Source organism: Grus americana, chromosome Z, assembly GCF_028858705.1.
Source record: "Grus americana isolate bGruAme1 chromosome Z, bGruAme1.mat, whole genome shotgun sequence".
NCBI classification, from domain to species: domain Eukaryota; kingdom Metazoa; phylum Chordata; class Aves; order Gruiformes; family Gruidae; genus Grus; species Grus americana.
In genome coordinates, this window is record NC_072891.1 from 65,636,841 (window position 1) to 65,655,036 (window position 18,196).

Here is an 18,196-nt window from a genome sequence, read left to right on the forward strand (position 1 = left end):
CTGCAGGTTTCTGTCAGTGCTTTTCTCCAGTGTCTCTTGGGAGCAGGCGGTAGTCCAAATACCAATGCTGGCCTCCAGACAGCTGTACTAACACAAACTTCTGTGGTGATTAGCTGATATTTCCATCTGTGGCTGCCTCAGGTGGGGGTTTTTTTTGTTTCCATTCTCTTCAGCAGCACCGCGGGCTAGGTTGTCTGCCCAGAAACTGACCTAATGTCATGTGAAAACTGGAGCAAACATAGCCTTTCCCTGGCTTGTGCTGGTGGGGGCTGTCGGGGAAGTTGTGTGCCCTTGGAAGGTTAAATAGCAGCATTTGGCACAAGTCATCTCAGCTGCAGTTGCTGTTCAGTTTGGTGGATTAATATTTTCCCAAAGAAAAGATGGAGTCTATGGCTATAGCAATACAATCTAAGGAAGGCCAGCCTTGTGATTAGAGTTCAAAGTAACATCTCTAGAAAAAAGGTCAATTTTCATGGTTTAATGTGTTAGAATATATTAATAGAATATATAAAGTTTTCTTCCTAACTGCTGAACTGTTCACAGGAGGTGAGGGGACAATATGTACAGGAGAGTGGTCTCTGTTAGTGGACGTAAGGGTAGAAGATAGATACTAATGTACATTTCAGATTAAAAGATGTACAAAGCAAATCAATCAGCTTTCCAGTGGCATTGTTAGAATTGTTTGATACTGATGCAGTATTTTGAAGATGCAAGATCTAAGTATTAGTATTCAGGAAATCAGTAAAAAGAAAGAGCTGTTAATGGTGAAAAGGCTCAGGACTGCCATAGCTGCTTGGGCACACAGATCCTGCAGAAAATGTTGGATTGCTGTATGGTCTTAGCTAGACCAGGTGGGTCTAATTAGCTCTAGTCTAAGAAAATGTAAAGACAGTGTGCCAAGTTTCATAGGAAGGAACACATTTTAAATGGCTGTATTTCTAGAAGACACCACTAACTAATATTTATGTATTATTTAACATGAAAACCAAGGCACGTGTAGAAAAGAAATGAGATGTCATTTACAAGAAAGATTATTCAGACCTGTTAGGTCTGCACCTGTGAAACTTTGATTGTTGCCCTGTGCTCCCCTGTGGAGCACCTGATCAGGCTTGGCACTGCATTGCATAGCTTTTCCCACCCCCTTATGTCAGACACAACCTGTGGCTACATAGTGGCATCCCATTTATCCAAGGGATGACAAAATAGGCCCTATTTCAGCTGTCTGGGCTGTGAGTAGAGCTGGAACTGAAAGAGTCAGGGAAGGCAGGGTTGGCATCCTGTGTCTGTTTGGATCCAGGACCCTTTGCTGGGGTGCAGCGGCCTGTGTAAGGTTTTGGGTTCCCTGGGAATTGTTCTTATAGCAGTGTGCACTACCAAAGCATGTGCAGTATGTCTGCAATCAGTAGGAGAGGTGACTGCCTGCCCTTTGTCTCATTTTGGGGGCTTTTCCTTGCCCTGGAAAGCTATCACTTGCTATTTTAATCCTAATTTTGAGGCTGAAGGCAGACTTGTGGTTGAATAACTCTTGTGTAGCTCTACCCACTCCAGCATAACAATGCTGGTTTACAGTAGGTGAGAATCTGACTTCTAGACATTTGAACAAATAAAATCAGCTGCCCTTTGAGTATGTAGATTTTCAGTCTCTGATGTAGCCACAGGAGAGAAATGCTACCGCTAACTGTTTTGTTCACTCATCCCCAGAGGTTCCTGCCTCTGTCACAGTGGTGCAAGAACTGGAATGGAGCTGCTGATCCCTGGAGCGCAGTCTTTGTTTTAGATTTGTTTTGCTCAATTGTCAAGGTATGCAAAGCTCTCTGTTTTAATTAGTCAAGGTATTTACTGTAGAAGAAACTTAAATTCAAAAAATTGATGCCTGCAGCCTGGACACAAAAAATGAATCCTTACTAAATACTTTGTTCCATATCATGATATCTTAACTTGTCAGAGACTTGGTTCTGGCAAATTTTCAATACATACCTCCTTAGTGCATTTTGTTATTATCTATTAATGACAATGGAAATAATAAGCAATTATTATAGCTTGTGTTTTTTGGAGGATTTGATAAGGAAACTCTGTGGCCAAACTTTGTCAAACTGTACATAGTATGGCAACTCCAGAGTGAAAGGACACGCTCCTGAGTGATAAAAGTCCCAAATGCCAGGATTCTCAGTAATATGTAGTCAGGAGGGCCTTATATTAAACAACCAAATGTGCAGTTGCTCATGTGGGTGGAATATACTTGAAAACCTTATGCTTTTATTTTGATATACTGTGGCAAGTCTTACATATGCACAAAAAAAAAAAAGCACAAAGGACCTTTTACTGTACACTTATAATTTCTCATCTATACAGATTCAGTAAAGCAAGTATGTGAAGACTAAGCTGTCATCAACAGAGACCCATTGTTGCGTGAAAATGTGGGCTGTGTTTTTCTCTACTTGCTAAAGTGCAGATTGGGGAGAGAAAGAGAAATTAGTGTACTATAAAATTACTGATTACTGTTTAATGCCTGCAGTACCAGTGATGCCATGTAGGCAAAAATTTGTGTGCGGCTCTGAAGAGACTGCTTTAAGCCTCAGAGATGAGGGTTTTCGATAATCAGGACCTTCAACATTATGTATAACACAGCAAAGGTTGAAAAACTAGAGATGAAATAATAGGAAAAACTTTCATTGTGATTTCATATGTATCTTAAGTAACTTTTTTTACAGAAAAGCAGAATGGGGAGAGACTCACTGAATCATGAAGTTCATTCCCTATCCCAAGGCAAGGCTTGCTATTCCTGTGTCATTCCTGACAAGACAGTAGTCTAAGTTGTTCTTAAAAGTCAGCAATGTATCCAGGCAATCAGTTCCAGTATTTGCTGTCATCCAGGGGAAGTCCTCCTTAATCTCTGACATGATCCTGAATCCTTCTTGCTGAAATTTAAAGCCATTGCTTCTTAATTTATTCAATATGAAGAACTGTGGAAAAACTGTCTCCCATTTTGCCTGATTTTCTTCTTCTGTATATATTCAGATAAAAGGTATAAATTATGTTTTCTGGACTTCTTTTTTTCCCTATGAACTCTCTCTAATAGGTTCAGATCTTTTCTGAAGTGCAGGGCCCCAGGCTGGACACCAGAAGTCTTACAAAGGCTGAATAGAGACAAGATTAAAAGATTCCTTTATCTGTCCTATACACACTATCGTTGTTTATATTTCATAGTATAGTGTTTATGTGTTTCACAGCAGTGTGAATCTGGCTCAGGTTTAATTGTTGAACCACTATGACCTGGTGAAGCTTTTATAAAGGACAGCTGAGATGTTTTCCTCTAGTACATTAGCAGCTGATTATTAGATTTGACTAAGTATGTCCTTCTACATGTCCATTCTGAATTTCACTCTTGGTTTTTTTTTCAGACTGTTTCTTCATTTTATCAGAATAATTACTAATCCTGTCTTGAATAACACAAGGAAAGGAAGAGTAAAGGAGCCCAATGAGACACACTGGAAAGGTCAGTATAAAAAGCAGTGGCACTGCTACCCGTGCCTAGAGATTCTTGGATAGGATATTGCTGATGACTGATAAAAAGAAGACAATCTAGCTGGAAATAAACAGGGTTGAGACTGACTTAATGAACAGTATTAATGTATCTTGGAGTTTTATTTCAGTATAGTCATCAAGACTGTTCACAAAGTATTTCTCAGCTTATATAGTGAGTATCAGCATGCCTAAATGTGAGGAAACTTCTTGGGAAAGAACAAAGCAGAAAATGAGTACAGTGGCATTTTGTATACTTTGAGCACATTTCTCCTTCAGTAGACAATTCTTCTGTACTTCTTTGCAGGTGTGAAAAGGTACAAAGAGATACAGCCTTGACAGTATCTGAATACAGGTACTTTTGTATGATAGGCCATTATAGGCCTTGTCTTCAGTTTTCTATAAGATATTCTGCATTGCTAGGATTCTGTGAAAGCTACTTAAATGCCTTGGAAGCCATTAAGTGATGGAAGACCTGCTAAATAAGTCCTTACATTACTCTTTTGAAATACGATAAGAAAGCAGACTTATGTTAGATACCATAAAAATAGGAGCTCTGATTGTATGAGACACAAACTAGTAGACATTTGGAAAGATGGTGAAACAGTGAAAAATTTTGATTTCTAGAATATATGCAAGTCAGCCACAAGCAGAGTGAAATGGCTTACAGCTTGCGAGATGCAGACTAAAAAAGACAAAAGTACTGCACTGAAAGAGTGATGCAGTGTTGGAAGAGGTTGCCCAGAGAGGATATAGACTCTATCTTTGGAGGTTACCAGAGCCAGCTAGACAAAGTCATACATGATCTGATGTGTTGTTGGTGACACTCCTGTTTCAGGCAGGAATGCTCAGAAACATCTGCAAGTCATTTGGCATACTTGAAGTATGCTCGAAATAAACGGAGTAAGCCACGGTCCTAGATAGTCTGTAGAAGATAACAAGGGCCAGAACACGGCGAGTGGTGCAATTTTGTGAGGAATGAAAAGCAGTTTTAGCCAATTGATTCCTGTTCCTTGCCTGGGTTAAGAGTTTAATAATTTATGGGTTTTTGAAGTGTGAAAAATGAAAGAGGAGAGAAATTCTCACCCAAAAGTTCTAGAGTATTAGTAATGTGGTGTCAGCCCCCTCATAGTGAGTGTGTAACACATTGTACATATACTCCGTTAGCACATTTCCTGCCATTTTAGTACAAATGACCTTCACACAACTTACTGTGTAGTCTCACAGAAGACACACTGCATACTGTGGGTCCTACCAATGTGTCTTAGTGTGTGTCATGCTGATCAAAAGAACAGTGTGGGAAGGATGGTTAATGGCAAAACACAGTGGAACTGGTGAAGTAAAGGAACATTCCTCTCTCCCAATTCTTCATGGCAACTTTCTTATATTCTGAAAAAAGCAACTGTGTGGCATGTTACAGTTCAGTTCTGCTGCCTAGGAGATGGCACTTGGCCAGTTGGCACTTTGCTGAAAACCACAGGTCAGTCTCCTCTTAGTTCCTGAGAAAAAAAAGCAGTGATGGCATACTCCCAAGCAATATATTGTCTTGGATGCCTCATGGATGGCATTGTTAGAATGCTATGATGCCTAGATCTTGTAATTTATAGGGAAAGTACCAAATCCCATGGCAGTGAAATCCATTTTTCTGCATTTATCATCGTCATTTAATATATTGGCCAGCTAGGCAGGAAAAGATAAATACAAATATTGCTTGTTCTACCCTGGTGGATCAGCTTAGCTTGATTTGTCATCCTTTGCTTACAGATGTCCAAAGGAAATCCTGGGTGACATCCAAGTGTGACTTATCTGTATACAGATTACATGGACAAAAATTTCAATCCAGGTGCACCATTATGTTTTAGACATCAAACAGATAACCTGTGTCTAATGAATAAAGTGCATGCATGTATGTATTTACTGAATCTATGTATCATAAGCAAATACACATGGATACCTCTTTGAACCAGTTATGCATGCATGCATGCCAGTATTCATGGTATATCTAAATATAGTGATCGTTTTGTTTAGAGAAACCTTTAGTCATCTGGCAGTATCTGAAGAGCAGCGCTGTAGTATGTTAAGTATGTAAGAAAGTGAAAGCTAGCACAGCTTCTTTGAGGATAAATGGAATCCTCCATAAGAAAAAATAGCTCCCAGACTTTCCAGGAGCTTAGGAAAGAATTGTTCTTCCTGTGAGGAGAGGAAGGTTAAAGTGAGGGACACAAGATAATGTGAAAGAATGACTCATGCTATCAGTTCTCTCACAGTCTTTACATCTCTCACAGGGTTGTGAATAATGAGCTATTCCAAGCCGGATAGATTTACTGTTTTGTCTCATTTAGAACTGGGAGCTGTATTACTTTGGGGAATAAACATAGATATGTCTCGTGTAGCAAGGCCACATAAGGTGAATGCCAAATCCCAGATTCAAGCCGTTGAGCAGGAGAGTGGCTGCCAGTTTTTCAGTTGCTCATTATTGAGCTATAAAGACAACATACCTTTTAGAAGATGGTAGGTATGTGCTTATCTCTTCAACATAACTGCTTGAATTAGTCTGAACTAATCCTCAGACTTACAGTACTTTATTGCATGTTTCTGAGGGGGTATGATTTCAATGCAGAAGTAAATTTCCTTTAAAAAAGTTCACATTCCTATCTGAAAATCTTCAGAGAGAAACCCTGAATCCTTTCTTGTGTCCAAACAAAAACCCAACAGCAACAAAACAATGTTTACAGTTTGTTACAAGTTGCTACACAATTTTTCTGTTATTTTGCTGTATGCAAAAGATAGGTAAGTATTAATGCCAGGTCACAGATGGAAAACACAAATATTGTATTTTATTGATTTATGCATTGCAATGCACCAAATGAGCTGCCAAGCCAGGATTAGAGTCAAGAACCCTTTTGACTCCCATTTCCATGACTTTGCATTTAGAAAACATACCTCTCCATACTGTCCTTGTTTCGGGGTTTTTTATTTATAATTTTTATCTAATATCAATGTTACAGGCAAATGCTGATTCTTCACTTTTTTCTGAAAGCATTTGATACACGACCTGTACTTGATTATTGCTAGGGTTGGTGTTAACATATGGAGCAGTATGACATTCACAGAGCTAGTGGTCAGTAGTCCTGATCTAAATGAATTAAAAATCTCATTCTGTTGTGTTCAATAAATTTTTTTCAGGGTCATTCTGAAGATTGGTCAAAACCACAAAGCTTGAGATTCTTCTAAAGTTTAGGAAATCTGGATGCAGGGTATTGACTCACATTATAGGGGTGGGCTCCAAACAGGAGATTGAGATCCCTGTTGTTTTTGCTAATGTTTTGATCTGGACTACTGGAAAATGTTTGTTCCAATGTCAGAACAACTCTATACATTCATGCTGATAAAATGCTGCATACACATGTGGCCAATACTTTTATCAATACAAATCTCTGATCTTTTATGCATGGTGGACACCTCAGCTATAGCTCCAGAGTATTAATTTGATTCTGAAATCAGTTCCACTCTGTGTCAGGAATAACATGCTGCCATGGTGATAAACTGTGAGGTCCCCTGTCTGAAATGTTAATAACCCCCTGGATTCTGGGAAGTTTGTGCACATCCACATGGTGCCAATTACAGTGAGGTGAAAATAGAGGTATATAAAAACTTAGGCATAGAGTCAGTTTTTGTCCTCAGGCATGAATAATTAGGAAGAACAAGAGCAATCATTAATATATTCAATTTTCTCTGTGGATGCATCTTCATGTATGGGAAATAAACTCTAAGTAAATAGGACTGTATTGAAAATAGTACTTAAAAATGCAGAACCTGCATTTCTTTTTCCCAAAAGTATTTTCCATGATTTTTCACGTGGCTCATTTTGGAGAAGTGTATCATAACTGTGACAAACGCATGAAAAGCAAGTTCGGAGAGATCTCAATCCAACTACTAGGTCATTGTGTGCAATCATGCATTCTTATTAGATTGTCTAGTATTTGCAGCCTTCTATTCCGTAGAAAAGGCTATTGATAGAGGTATAGATTCACAGCAGGGCTTTATGATCATATGATCTTTCTTACTGAAACACGCAGTTTACTCAACTGGATTTCTAGAAGGCCTGTCCCTGCCACTCACTACTTGGCAGGCAGGTTGATTATTGAGAAATCTGAGGCAAAGGACTCTGTTCTTTATAAGGGCCAATCACACTGCTATCAGAGCATATATGGTAGCTTTTGTGTACTGGTTATCTAGTAAATAAAAAAATAGGTAAATCTGTCTGCCCAGTGTTCCAGGCTGGACAGAGAGAAGAGGGCAAACTTTCTATTGCTCAAATTAGAAGTGGTTAAACATCACCTACTTCTGTTGAACCCTCCATATACCGCTGTATGTACTCATGTCCCACGTCTAATCGGAAAATGAGATCAAGAGAGGCGTACAGGTGGATGTTGTTTTAAGAAATAGGCTCAAAGTGATTAGTTTTAGGTAAGAGCCTTTGAGAGCTCTAATTATAATTTTTGATTCCTTATTCTCTGTTCAAACTGTTGGACATTATCTCTTTGACTTTTGAGTTGGAAGAAAGGATGTTATGCAGATAGAATATTAAAGCCCTAATAACACTTTGAAAGAGGAAAAATGAGGCCAGCAGACTTATTTATACTTATGACCCACTTAGTGATATGAGCCATCACCCCATATAAAGAATTTGTGCACAATTGCGAAGAAATATAATTCATCCACACAAAGACTGTGTAGAGGTGCTCCCTCCAAAACACTCTTCAGGGTGGCTGGGCACTGAGCAGATATTAAGGACAGTGCTTGGTAAAGAATTTTTGAGTTGGTTAAGAGCCAATAAATGTCTAAAGCTACTTTGAATAGCTTTTTAAGCTACTTTATTCATAGTTGGTTGATGTAAATACTATGGATGTTTACTTGTCTCTCCAGTAGATGGGGAAGGATAAGTGGTAAGTGCCAGTAACCCTCTGACACTGCCTTCCCTCATTTATCTGTGCTAAAATACATGCGATTTATCCAGAACTCTTCATTGCAATCAGTTCCACCTCAATGTGAGTCCACAATCCAACAAGTCCGCCCTTCCAAAGTAAGAAAACAGATTTCCCCTTAAAATTGTGATTGTTCTATTGGCAAACCCTTTAACAGTATCCATTCGTGCAAGCATTCAACTGCCATGAATATTCCTTATGGTTATGGTAGCATTTCTCTTGAAACATAATTCAATAAGCATTGTGAAGTTTCATATAGGCCAAAACACATATGAAAGTATTTTGTTAAATTCCCTGTTCTAACAAAGCTTACATTTGTTTTGTACAGAGATCCACTCAGATATTGAATGACCTCACAGAGGTCATTTTAAGACCTGAGTTTATTAGTCTACAGTGCTATACACATTCAAAGCCCTACTTCAGTGTAATAGAAAGAGAGAAGACCACCCTCCTGTCCTTCCTTGCAAATTTCTCCTTTACAGTAGCAATCTCCCGTGCAATCAGTAATGTGGGTGAAATTACCAACTCTACATGCATTGCCTTCTCATATTAAGCTTCCTCATCAGGGTATTTTCACCAGTGTATTTGTCCCAGTGCCCTGTCCCCCCGGCATCAAGTTCACGCAGAACACTCAAAACACATCAGGATTTACCTTATAAATACTGATCCGAAACTCTCTGTAGGGCTGACAGGGGTGTCATTACTTGACTTTTGGAAGGTGTTCTGACTTTCAGAAAGAAAAACGGAGTCCTCCAGGGAATTCCCTTTTCTCATCATTTTACTGGAGTTAACTGTGGAGTTAGGTGAGTTCAGCTGTAGAGCAATCCTTCAGAGGCACAGCCTTTCACTGCTGTAGGAAGTGCAGTCTTGGTGTGACTCCAGCTCAGGCTAGTTTTTAAAGTCAGTTAATGAGTAACATATTGATGTGACATCATAAGGTGGTTTTCTCTTATAACCACGGCAGTTCGTAGATTTACTTGGAAACAAAACTCATCAAATCCAGGTGCACTGTGTCTTTGGAATGTCATTATTAATCACAATAACTTGTTTTGATGAATTAAGAAAAAGAAGGAATGTAAAACAAGATCTCTAATTCAAATGATGTTTCATTGACAGGTTTGTACCAAATACTGTAACACAATCTGTCACAAATTCTACTTTGTGAATTACTTACCTGTCTCTAATTACCCAAGTTTGACGAACATAATTGTATATCTTTCAGAAGTGACTATATCCACCCATTCTGACATGTCAAAATATTGAACTTCTCCAGTGACAAATTGGTGCATATGCATGCATGTAGTTGCTATAAAGTCAGTTCATTACAGTTCAGCTTATGTACAGATAATCTTTTAATTCCCAATGCACCAAAACCCAGCTGAACAAAACCAGCTTGCCTAACCATTTTTTTCCATAGGAATTGGCAAACATTAACTACAAACTCACACAGTTTTCTGTTTGTTGAAGATTGCTATAATGATTAGGTTAGTCAAGGAAATGATAAGCGATGTTTCTTTAGATGGCAAGTCCTCCTGTAGTACTGAATTAGCACCCCAAGACCTCCAGAAATTCTGTTAAACTTCATTTAGGGTCTGCGTAGTAATAAGGGTTTGTCTATGAGACTGAACAAATATGTGGAATGTAGCACCCTCTTTCTGTTCTCAGCATCTATAAACAGATTGTGAAACAATACAAATGCGTTTGGACTGTTCCTAGGTTTCACTCGTAAGCTCATTTGCCCATCTAGTCAAATTATGATGTCTTTATCCATGGTTTGTTGTTGTTTGTTTGTTTGGGGTTTTTTTGTCTGTGGTTTCTTTGCATGACTAAACATCTGGTCTTTGCTTTTTTAAATATAATATTTTGTGATCAGTCTTAAGCAAACTGTCATGAAATCTATAAAGGTCAGAAACAACAGGAGAAACAGTAACTATTAAAATAACAGGATGAGCATAATAACTAAGAAGCAAAGGTAGAGATGAAACAGCAGTTTTCTTGGAAGTGAAAATTCCAAATAAATGTGAGAAGTCTTGAAAGAAAAAAGGCAGAAAAGGAATGAAATACACACTCTTCGTCGTCTTAGGTGTTACCTGTGAAATGGAAAAAATTGAACAGTTTTACTTAGGAACAGGATTTAAGCTGATTGGAAATTGAGTTGGTTTACTTGTTTTTCCCGGGTTAAATGATCTGAATTAATGCCTCCTTCAGTAGCTATGCTATACATCTTTGGTATCCTGCTATCTAGGCCTTTTTGTTCCTCTGATTCTGCTTGATCTTGTGTGACCAGAGATTACAAACACAGGGGTGGCTAGCTATGCAAAGTGTCTGTACTTTATTCCTTCTCTGTAAAACAAGTGATATAACCTTCAACAAATACAGTAAACAAAAGCTGTTTTCCTCATCTAGTCACAAGGAGAATTGACCTTGGCTCTGTTGTGTTGTTCACATGTATCCACTTACGATAAGAAGTATTTATTCTTTTTAAAGACACAAACATCCTTAAAACTGATTAGAAAACTTAAGTGACATAGTGAGCTTGTAGATCATTAATATGAAATATTTATCTTTGAAAACAATCCATTTGCATAGTAAAATGTAATGAAACCCCTTCATTAAAAGTCTGAATGGCAACTGTGTTTCTTCTGTATGTTAAAGTACAGAGAGAGGGCAACTGAATTTTTATCTAAAAGGGTAATTGCAGGAACATTTTTAGCAAGGAGCAACCGTGACACGATTTCCTTACTTCAAGTTTACACATCTTTGCTGTTGTCAACAAAACAGTTAAGTTCTCTTACAGAGCACCGTGGCCCCCTCTAAACTACTGTATTCCATCATATACCACCACAGGGTAAATCTATGCTTTCCAGCCTGCAATTATATGACCACATTGTGTATGGCTGTCTGAGGGGCTTCTAGGTTTGCCCATGCTAATAGTATACCAAACAGGTCAGGTACTTAGCTTGTGAATTAAATGCTGTTGTGGCTACATAGCTGGTGTCACTGAGCTAGTTTAGGATTAGCTCAGGTCTGACTACATAGAATCATAGAATCATTTAGATTGGAAAAGACCTTTAAGATCATTAAGTTCAACTGTAAACCTAATGCTGCCAAGTTTACCACATGAACTTTGTTGCAGTGACACTGGCATTATATATGGCCATGTGAAGCAAAACAGGCTTGTGTGATAGTGCCCTCAGACTCTTACTGCTGCAGCTTATTGAGGGCTCACATTTCTTGAGTGTTGCAGCAGTAAGTGCCTGGATTGATGGAAAGAAGAGGAGCAGGCCTACAACATGCATTTGGTGGGAGCAGAAGTACAGTGGTAGTAGTGATGTCATTATATGCCCAATTTTCCTGGTTTCAGCAGGGATAGAGTTACTTTTCTTCCTAGCAGCTGGTGTAGTTCTGTGTTTTGGATTTAGGATGAGAAGAATGTTGATAACACACTGATGTTTTTAGTTGTTGCCAAGCAGTCAAGGACTTTTCAGCTTCTCACGGTGCCCTGCCAGTGAGAAGGTGGGGGGTGGCCAAGGAGCTGGCAGGGGACACAGGCAGGACAGCTGACCCAAACTGGCCAAAGGGATGTTCCATATCATAAGACATCATGTTCTGTATATGACTGGGAGGGTGAGCTGAGAGGTGGGTCAGCTCAAGGTCTTGCAGGGCATTGACTTCGGGTGTTGAGAAATTGTGCTGTTCATCACTTGTTTTGTATATCATTATTATTGCTATTATTATCTTTTTTTTTTGTTTTGTCTCATTAAGTTGTCTTTATCTCAACCCACAAGTTTGTTTTTTTCTTCTCCATTTTCAATTCTCTCCCCCATCCCTCTGGGAGGGAGGAGTGAGCGAATGGCTGTGTGGTTGTTTTAGCTGCCTGCTGGGTTAAACCACAACACCAATGGATTGAGCTTTCCTTTCCTTGTTGTCGGGCTCAGACAAACTGAATTTACTATTGATTTCTAGTGCCTCTGCACAACTGTGATCTTGAGATGTGTTGGAGATTGTTTTGAGGCTGGAAAAGGAGGAGATATTAGTTTGTGGTTTGGGAGCTGAAAAGGGCTGACCTGGTGGTGCCTGTATAAAAGATAAGAATTGAATTCATGCCATTTTTATTGGAAGGGGATTTAAGCTGTATGATCAGCCTCGGGATTGCCCTATTATGATGCGAGCATATGCAAACCTTGTCATTCATAAGCACTGTGCAAATTTTTAAAGCAGTCAATCACTCACTGTCTTTCTGATTCCTGGTTTCCATAAAATTCTCCAGAGGTTAAGATACTTACAGAAATTTCACCTATAGAGGCATGTGGCAGATACAGTACTTAACTTTTGTTAGCTGCTTGCTTCAGATCTCTTAGCAGTAGTTAACGGACACCAATATCTTTTTCTGATGCGGTGTATCAGGTGTGGGGAGAAGTTGATACTCCTGATGGTGTGGCTATCTGCTGTACACGAACTTCTCCCCAGAGAATTGTTCTTCATGTTCTGAAGAAATTGGTAGCTCAGTGGCTTGTAAGCTTGCATACATTTTTTGACTCTTGTGTCTTGCCGTCCTGTATAATGAAAACAGCTTTTCCCCTTTATTTCTTGTTTGTTGTCCTGTAATCTACTTTTCTTCAAATCCATATGCATATTTGGCCAAGTGTATCCTTATTTTTCTCAGTTATCAAACTATGCCCTTTAATTCTGACCTTTGTCACTGACACTCTGTTATCACTTACCTGCTAGACTATATCTTGTAGAGTAGCACTGTTGCAATTGTTTGTGATAGGCAGACAGAGCGGGGGGGAAAAAAAGTGATTGGTGTCCTTGAACCTTGTACAATTTTATTCTCAGTCTGCAACAGCCATCACTGAAAGGTTAGAATCTGTGCTGAAAAATTTACGATACTTCTTTTATCCTTATGACTGCTATGAATTTTTTTTCTCTTTCAAAGTGAGTTACTCCAGGAAAAGAAATGGTAGTTTATTTTTCCTTTCTCAATTCCTGAAATATTTCTTCTGAGGAAAGAGATACCGGGAAATATACTAGCAATACCAGTTGTGTTGCACCTATTTTATGTCCCTATGTCTTTATGAAAATGATCTCATGTTATCAGATAGGAAGAAAAAAAAGTCATGAATTCTGGGTATTCACAGTGAGAGCTTTCTTTTATGCTAGGGAAGCTTTTGTGCCGTGTGATAGGTAACTGGTATGAAACTGCATAAAGATTGCAAGTTGAAGTGACGATAAAGGGGGATGTTACTAAACAAAAAAGGTAAAGAGATGGCTGGCAGTGTTCTAAACAAAACTTCATATTTTATTACTATCCAAGAATGAATCAAATCAACACTAAACCAGCTGTTGTACTTGTGGCAGAACGTCACACTAGTGATTTGAGATGGTAGTGAATGTTTTTATGTACAATCTTATAAGAGTTTACATCTTGGCTGGAGTGCAGCCACAAAACCTTACAGATTTTTTATTAAAGAGCAGAGGAATGGATGACTGGGTGTTTCATCAGTTTGGTCTGAATCTCAGAATTTACAGGCCTATAAGATTAAGGAATAAGACTGTGCATAATTAGTCTGTTATGATCCCTAGAAGAATTGGGTTGGGGGAAGCAACATTTAGCTAGTAGCCTGAAGCACTGAATTCTTGCTTGATGGGTTTGGCTTGCATAATTTTTCTTTTCTGTGGTATACAAAGAAGCAGCTGCTGTGATTTAATCTGACGGTGTCTTTCATGGTTAGGATTGCCTCCAGTTTTTGTTTTCTTTTTTGCTGCCTGGACCAAGTTTGTGTAAAAATCACTATTTTTTCTCTGAATTGTACATTTGAAAAGTGCATGTTTCCACAGGTAATTCCAGAATGACATATGGATCAGATCTAGTACACTATAAAAGTGGTTTGGACTTCTTTAGATAAGTTTTATATCTAGGTTCCTATATTCTGTTCCTCTTTCTAATCTTAGATTTCTTTGTTTTCCTCTTGAACTTGTGTTTGTTCTGTTCCACCCTATGCTTAGTCTGCAATGGTGAGATACACTCAGTTTGCATGCAGTGAGTTTTGAGTTGTGCCTGTTTCTAATTAAACTTACACCACTACTTCATTGAGTATGTGGGATGCTACAGGCGGATACTTAGGATTGCTGTGGCTCCTGCTGTGCTGCTCAGAATGCTGTATGAGAGCAGAACTGGTAGAATCACAAACATGTTTATGGAGCAAGGAGACAGAAAACTTGAACTGGTCAGGTGCAGTGCAAGGTAGATGTAGCATAGAAGACACCTAGAGGTATATAGGGATTAATGGAATGGTATGGTTTCCATGTTTGTGGAAGCCAGTGACTATTTTTCTCTTCAGTAAACTTGCTGTAGGAACATGCACTTTAAACTATGCCTTTTTTGCTCTCTGGCATCTCAGTAGATGCTGTTGTGCTTACTCCCGTCTATCAATGCTCACCTTCCTCCCCCTGGAGCTCCCTTGTGCTCAACTTCTGGAACCACTTGGGGCATTCAGGCTTATCCGTGTTGGGGAGCCTCTTCCTTCTTTCAGGAAGGAAAGAGTTTTTAAAAAAAACAAAACCAGACCCAATGAACTTGGAAGAAAGCCATTGGGGTAGAGAAGAGGGTCTGATGCAGTGAGGTTACAAAAGGAAACTGACTTGAAAATGGGTTTTGCAAAATTTTCTTGTAACAGTAGGAAACTCTAAAGTCTAAAAAATTGGAGTACATACAGCTTTAGTGCTTGAGCACCAGAGGCTGATAAGGAAATACAAGACAAAAAGTGCCTGAGTTTGTTGCCCTGTGTGAGCAAGAGACTTGGGTTTGTTAATAAAAAAATACATCTTCTGGTTGATTGAAGGACTCTGCTGTTAATAATGCCTGATCTGAGTGGCTTGGGTGAGAGTATAGACTCTGTGGTAGTAAACAAGAGAATATAGCATGCAAAGCAAATAGGCTACTAGCATCTGATTTTTGCAGGGTGCTGCTTATTTGAGTGAATGGCCCATTCTTTGCCTCATGTATGCGTGTAGGATATGCTTTAAAAAGGTAAAGAAATTCTGCTTTGTAAATGGCTGCATTTCTCATTCTTGAAGTGATGTCTGGAGGCTTGCAGTACTATCAGTCCAAGCATTTAAAAATGTGAATTGATTTTCTTTCTCTTCTCTGAACAGTGTAAGAAGATAATTAAAAAAAACCCCAACAACTTTTTATTTACTCATTGGAATCTGATGAGTTTGTCAAAGTAGTATTTTCAGACTTTGTGTGGTAATGGTGAGGATTATAACCAGGACTGGAATAAAATGTTGCTAAGAATGAGAACTGACAGTATCTTACCAAGCTGGTGACTGCTGACCTGAAAGGAAGAAATAAATTCAGTAAGCAGCATTGTGAAATGCTGAAAATTTCTGCTTATCCATAGTAGTGTCATCTCTGAGGAGAGCTTATGGTAGCTGTCTTTTATGTAGACCTCTGCTTTATCCAATACTTCACTTAGGAAGTGAAGTCCAGGTCTACACAGTGTAAGATTCCACTGCCGACTGTACAGTGACACCCGCTCTTGAATGCTGCATGGCCAAAAGCATTAGTGAATAAAATTGGAAATTCCAGCAATGCTTAGCTAGTGTAGCAGCACCAGGAAGATGCATGAGACAGTAAAAACCTCAGTGAGATAGCAGCTGGTAATACAGTTGTCAGTTAAACAACAAGGTGGTAATAGGAATAAAACTCCAGCAAGGCCAGCTGTAATATGTCAGCGTAGCAAATTGTTAAAAAGGCAAAGGCATTTGAGACCTACAAAACCTGAGGTGAACAGAAGCTTCATCAGACTTCTAATCAGATCACTGTCAGACAACCCTGTGCTGCAAAGTGAGCTTAATTTGTAGGTAGGAAGCATGGAAAAAATTTCACTTGACAGAAACTTGCCTACAGTTATCAATAAAGACCGTCTGAACAAATCATGGATTTGGTTGCTTTGATTTTCTCAGGAAGTGATTAGACAAGCCCATGAGGAAAGTAAACAGATCCAGGGAATTTAAACACTTCAAACCTGTTTTTCTGTTCTCTGTAAGAAAAGTGGTAACTTCCTACTCTGATATAGTCCCAATCAGAATATTGGCCCAGCTCTTATATTCCCTTTCTACCTCTTACCTTATATTGTTATTGTGTTTAACACAAACAATAGGAGGAAGAGCTGGAGAGACAGGTTTAATCTTATGTGATTGCACAGTAGAATGCTTCCTGAAAGTGAATAAAATACATTTTTTTAAAAAAAGCCTTTTTCCTTTTGAATGGCTTTTCAGAGATGAATTTCTGTCCTTGCATATGCAAACATGTGTTTTAATCTGCTGTCTTTCTCTGGGCAACTGTGTTAAAAGGAAAACGTTTTTTTGCCCAGGTATGGCAATTGCCCTTGTCAGGGCAAAAGGGGGACTAAGGTTTAGGTGTGGCTCTTTTCTCTTGAAGATTCTATTATATTTAGTTATGTAGATGATTTAAATTACATAAGCCTTTCTTGAAGGGCAAAGAAAAGCATAGAAATTATGTTGTTCAGAAACAAACTGTTTCAGAAGTGAACTTCCTGCTGGCAACCTGGATATTTTTTTGTTTGGTTTTGCTTTTGGTTTTCCCTTGATTTGCATAACTTCTTTTGTTCTAAAACACTCTTAGCTTAGGTGTTGTGCATGAGTTGCTGTATGTACTTGTCCTGCCTAGGGCATTATCTGCTGCCGTTTGCCGAGTTGACTCCATCTGCCCCTCCTGCCACTGTGAGCACAGTTGCAATAACACGGTTTAGCTCTTGTGACTGTGCACTTGTGAGAGAGGAGCCTGTCTACCCAGACCTCTGGGGTTGCTTCTCTTCTAGCTTGAGGGAAGACAGTGAAATACCTGAACTGAGGATGTCAGTTAAGGCTGCTGCTGAAAAACAGAGGTGGGGTGAGCTAGACTCGGTCATCTCAATATGAGGAAAAACTTCTTTACTCTGTGGGTGCCAGAGCACTGGAACAGGCTGCCCAGAGAGATTGTGGAGTCTCCTTCTCTGGACATATTCAAAACCTGCCTGGATGTGATCCTGTGCAACCTGCTCCAGGTGATACTGCTTTGGCAGTGGGGTTGGACTAGATGATCTCCAGAGGTCCCTTCCCACCTCTACGATTCTGTCATTCTGTGATCTCAGCTGTAGCTGTAGAGCCTATCTGCTGCTGCTCTGTGTCTGCCCAGTCAGCAGATCAGGCTGTGTAGTGGGGCCACAGGGAAGGAAGGAGGCTGTAGCATGTGTGTGTTTTTTTTTTTCTTTTTAAAATCGTTTTTGTCTGAAGCTAGAAGGCATACAGTACACATCAATGAAAACTGATTGTTGTGCCAGTTTTACCATTTAAGAGAGTTTGCACTGCATCAGCTACTTATAAAGAAATTGCAATTACGCAGTGATAGGTTATAGCAATAGAGCCTCATTAATCTAAAATACCTATATGCATGTTCTAATGAGGAGCTTAAAACATTGTACAAACAGCACTTAATGAAGTTAATGCCACCCTTGAGAGCTGAATAACGCTAGTCCTGTTACAGTGATGTTAAGTGAAACTTGAAGACGTGAAGGTATTTGGGGAAGGTTAAAGGAACTCAGCTGATTTTGATCTAGTCTCTGTTACCAATTAATGCTAAGTGTTTGAAAAACCTATTCAAACTGCCCATGTCAGTG

At 39.1% G+C, this 18,196-nt stretch overlaps 1 protein-coding gene and 1 long non-coding RNA gene across 4 annotated transcripts in view; one reads left to right on the forward strand and one right to left on the reverse strand.

Moving 5' to 3' along the window:
• The window catches only part of GRAMD2B (GRAM domain containing 2B), a 43,335-nt gene extending 33,978 nt beyond the window's left edge, over positions 1–9,357 (reverse strand). For all 3 annotated transcript variants that reach the window (XM_054810334.1, XM_054810333.1, XM_054810332.1), the window contains exon 1: positions 9,163–9,357. In XM_054810334.1, the coding sequence (XP_054666309.1) occupies positions 9,163–9,287 (125 nt within the window). In that variant the 5' untranslated portion in view covers positions 9,288–9,357. The remainder of the gene's footprint in view (positions 1–9,162) is intronic.
• LOC129199602 (uncharacterized) overlaps positions 1–18,196 on the forward strand; it is a 28,602-nt gene that overhangs the window by 446 nt on the left and 9,960 nt on the right. The window contains exons 2-3 of the long non-coding RNA XR_008574692.1: positions 1,702–1,800; positions 3,402–3,496. This is a non-coding gene — a long non-coding RNA (uncharacterized LOC129199602). The remainder of the gene's footprint in view (positions 1–1,701; positions 1,801–3,401; positions 3,497–18,196) is intronic.